The sequence below is a fragment of the Brachionichthys hirsutus genome, chromosome 2, assembly GCF_040956055.1.
Source record: "Brachionichthys hirsutus isolate HB-005 chromosome 2, CSIRO-AGI_Bhir_v1, whole genome shotgun sequence".
In the NCBI taxonomy this organism is placed as follows: domain Eukaryota; kingdom Metazoa; phylum Chordata; class Actinopteri; order Lophiiformes; family Brachionichthyidae; genus Brachionichthys; species Brachionichthys hirsutus.
This window is the reverse complement of record NC_090898.1, coordinates 14918658-14922712: the sequence shown is the minus strand read 5'-3', so window position 1 is coordinate 14922712 and position 4055 is coordinate 14918658. Positions and strand designations below refer to the sequence as shown.

Here is a 4055-nt window from a genome sequence, read left to right as displayed (position 1 = left end):
TTTCTCCCGCGCGCCCCCATGCGCGCTTCCGCTTCCGCTTCCGTGTGCGTGAGCCTGTTTGTTTGGCTGCTAAACGATGCGGTGCCTCATCAGTTCACTGAGGAGGAGATGGCTGCCGTCAGGTAACAGGCTAACGACACTAGCTAACCACTAGTACCAACATGTTGCCATAGTGATTACTGTCATGGTGATCACGAAACTCGGCTTCAAATATGAAGGACTCTGGACTTGAGGGTTTGTTCTGTCGTCGTCGTCTGCTTCATTTTCAGACAGCGCGTCAAATCCATGTTCTACCACGCCTACAACAGTTACCTAGACAACGCTTTCCCCTATGACGAGCTCCGCCCTCTCACCTGTGACGGGCAGGACACCTGGGGCAGGTGCGATAACAGCATCACGGCGTTTAAACGCTAATGATGCTCAGGGCTATCTTTACCGGCGCTACATTCTTGGACCCGTTATCTGTGAATAAGACGTCTCTCGTCTCCGTCTGTCCTCAGCTTCTCGCTCACGCTGATCGACGCTCTGGACACTCTGCTGGTGAGCCTTCAGACACTCCCACTTCCTGCTGCGTTCTGACTGTGACGGGATTCTAACGTGTCCTTCAAGGTTCTGGGGAACCGCACGGAGTTCCAGCGCGTGGCGTCGCTCCTCCAGGACAATGTCCACTTTGACATCGACGTCAACGCCTCCGTGTTTGAAACCAACATCAGAGGTAGAGAAGGGACAGAATGGAGGAGTTAGAGGGTATCCAGGGGTCATCCAACAGCCGGTGTGTGTGTGTGTGTGTGTGTGTGCGTGCGTGTGTGTGTGTGTGTGTGCGCGCAGTGGTGGGCGGCCTGCTATCAGCTCACCTGCTGGCAGGTCGGGCGGGGATGGAGCGGGAGCCCGGCTGGCCCTGCTCCGGACCGCTGCTGAGGATGGCCGAAGACGCCGCGAGGAAACTGCTTCCTGGTAAGTTAGTGAAACGTGGGGGGGGAAGGCGGGGGGGGGGGGGGGGGGTCACACACGCTTTCTGACGCGTCTGAATCCCCGCAGCGTTCCAGACCCCCACTGGGATGCCGTACGGCACCGTGAACCTGCTGAACGGCGTCAGTCCTACCGAGACGCCGGTCACCTGCACCGCCGGCGTGGGGACCTTCATCCTGGAGTTCGCCGCCCTCAGTCGACTCACGGGGGACGAGACGTTTGAGGCCGTGGCGCGGCGAGCTCTGAGGGCCCTGTGGAGGACCAGATCGGACATCGGACTGGTAACGAGCCGTCTGGAGTCCAGTAACCATGGGAACACTTCTCTTGCTCCCGCCCTGCAGATTAAAGCTTCTCTCTCTCTCTCTCACCTGTCCAGGTGGGCAACCACATCGACGTTCTCTCCCAGAAGTGGGTGGCTCAGGACGCCGGTATCGGCGCCGGGGTGGACTCGTACTTCGAGTATCTGGTGAAGGGCGCCATCATGCTGCAGGACGAGGAGCTGCTCGGCATGTTTCTGGGTAACGCTCTCCGCCTTTTGAGCAAGGCACTAGTGCACAGAGCGACCCCCCCCCCCCCCATCAGTGAATCGTGACGCCTCTTCTCAGAGTACGATCGAGCCATCCAGAACTACAGCCGCTTCGATGACTGGTACCTGTGGGTCCACATGCACAAGGGAAGCGTCTCCATGCCCGTCTTCCAGTCTCTGGATGCCTTCTGGCCCGGCCTGCAGGTAGGAGGAGTCCACAGGGCCCCGCCTCCCGTCTCAGCCCACCTCACCTGCAGCGTAAAGGTCCTCTCTCGTGCGCCTTTCAGTCTCTTCTCGGGAACCTGGACGGCGCGGTGAGAACCTTCCAGAACTATTACTCGGTCTGGAGACAGTTCGGAGGTCTGCCAGAGTTCTACAGCATCCCTCAGGGTTCCACCGTGGACAAGAGGGAGGGGTACCCGCTGAGGCCAGGTCCGCCCGCCCACCGCTGGACGTGATGTTTGATTGGCTGTTTGAGAAACAAACCTAATCCGTGAGGCTTTTATTTTGACGTTGGCACGGGAACGGACAGTTTGGCGATCGGGATGCGTTCCTTTCTTCCAGAGTTGATAGAGAGCGCCATGTACCTGTTCAGGTCCACGGGGGACCACACCTACCTGCAGCTGGGCCTCGACGCCCTGGAGTCCATTGAAAGGATCGCCAAGACGCCCTGCGGATACGCTACAGTAAGTAATACAGTAATACAGTACAGTAATCTGATCCCGGAACAGTTCTGGAGGCGAATCCGCGGCTGCGATGACATCATCGCTTCCTTTCTGTTTTCAGGTCAAAAACCTGCGGGACCATCAGCTGGACAACAGGATGGAGTCCTTCTTCCTCGCTGAGACCATCAAGTACCTCTACCTGTTGTTTGACCCCACCCACTTCCTGCACGGCGGGGGCGCCGAGGGCGATGGCTCCTGGGAGGAGGGGGGCGAAGCAGGGCAGTGCATTTTAGGGGCAGGCGGGTTCATCTTTAACACAGAGGCTCACCCTCTGGACCCGGCGGCGCTCTACTGCTGCAGCCGCCACACGCAGGAGCGCCAGGAGCTCCGGGACGTCCTGCTCAATCTGTCGGAAGGGTCCCCCAACCGGCCGAAGCCGCCCGCCAAACAGGAAAACCCCCCTCCGGCCAGCCAATCGGACAGCATTGCACTACAACCGGGTGAGAAGAAGGGACTCCCCGTGTTGTCCTGTCCCGTCCAGCCGTTCAGCGCCCGGCTCGCCGTCCTGGGACAGGTTTTCAGCGACGACAGCTGACCGTCAGCGTCCTGATCCACAACCGCCAGAATCCACGTTCCAATGGGAAGACCCAACAACATCAGGTTCCAGTTTCCAGATCGAGTCCAGATCATGTTTAATCGGGACCAGCGAGTCCAGACGTGCCGCGTTGACTCTGATTTAAATTGAAGCTGAAATATATTTTTATTTATTAAAACTCTGTTTTGTGTTTTACTCCAGTTTTTAAACTCGGCTCATTAGTTGTCTGATTGTAGTTGTGTAATTGCTTGGCGCTTCCAGAAGGAGGCGGTATATTAATTTGTCCATGCGTCCCATCGCGAGAGAAACCAGCTGAGATGAATAATGACCTCAAAATATGGCTAACAGTTCAAATGTGCCTAATCATTGTGTTTAATCAATGTTTACGTAAAATTCATTCAAGCCATCCAATCAGGAGACTCGCTGGCTGTCACTGGAGGTCGGTGTGGACCTGGATCTGTTTGTCTTTTAACTTCAGGAGAAATCCCCTCCATCATCCAGTCTGGAACCCCCCCTCGCCCCCCCCCCCTCACCTCCTCCCCTCTATATGGGTGTGGTTCATCGCTTCTACGTTTTTCTCTAAATATTTCTTCATCCCTCTCGGCTTTTGCCTCTTAAAATGTTTATTCATCACTATAATTCCTTTCTTCTTTGTCATTTGGATTTTGCTCTGCAGCTAGTTTCCAGTCATTATGCTAAGCTAGGCTAACCACAGCCTGATTTCATTGTAGGTCAATTCTTGCACGTTCTGTTTCCACCCACGTTAGTCGTGTGGTAGAATGGCGCCCTCTAGTGACACCTTTTGTTTTCAACATAAAATCCAAACGCCATTGATTGATTCTTTGGGAAACTGGGATTCACTTCCTGCTGGGATCTGATCCCAGTACATAAAAGAGCAGCTCAAACTAGCTGGATCCAGATTGATTACTCATCGATCGCAGCAGGGAGCGGTTAGCATCAACACCTGTCTCCTTAAATGTCAATAAGAAACTGATCAGGGCTTGTGATGTTGCCACAGCAACCAGATACAGCTGATCGCGGGGGGATACGCCGCCATGTTGGAGGATTTCTTCTCTGCAGCAGACGAAGTGGAGATGAAGTTTACCCTCTGACGCGAACCAGCACAAACTGGGAGCTGTCCAGTTCAAAGACTGAAACCGTCAATGTGAGCAGGTTGTGTCTTATTTTAACTTAACCAGTGATGCGAGTTAAACCTTTAAAATCACTGCAGAAAGTCAGTATAGTTGAGATGGACCAGACACACCGCCGACCCTTTCAACCATTCAACCCAGTAGGAACA

At 54.8% G+C, this 4055-nt stretch overlaps 1 protein-coding gene across 1 annotated transcript; it reads left to right on the top strand.

The window, feature by feature from the left end:
- Positions 1-2928, top strand: edem2 (ER degradation enhancer, mannosidase alpha-like 2). The gene is made up of 11 exons (XM_068750304.1): positions 1-122; positions 270-380; positions 501-540; positions 610-715; positions 829-954; positions 1039-1250; positions 1346-1487; positions 1575-1699; positions 1783-1927; positions 2060-2181; positions 2282-2928. The coding sequence occupies exons 1-11, from the start codon at positions 19-21 to the stop codon at positions 2753-2755; spliced, it is 1707 nt and encodes a 568-aa protein (XP_068606405.1). The 5' UTR covers positions 1-18; the 3' UTR covers positions 2756-2928.
- The last annotated feature ends 1127 nt before the right edge of the window (positions 2929-4055 follow it).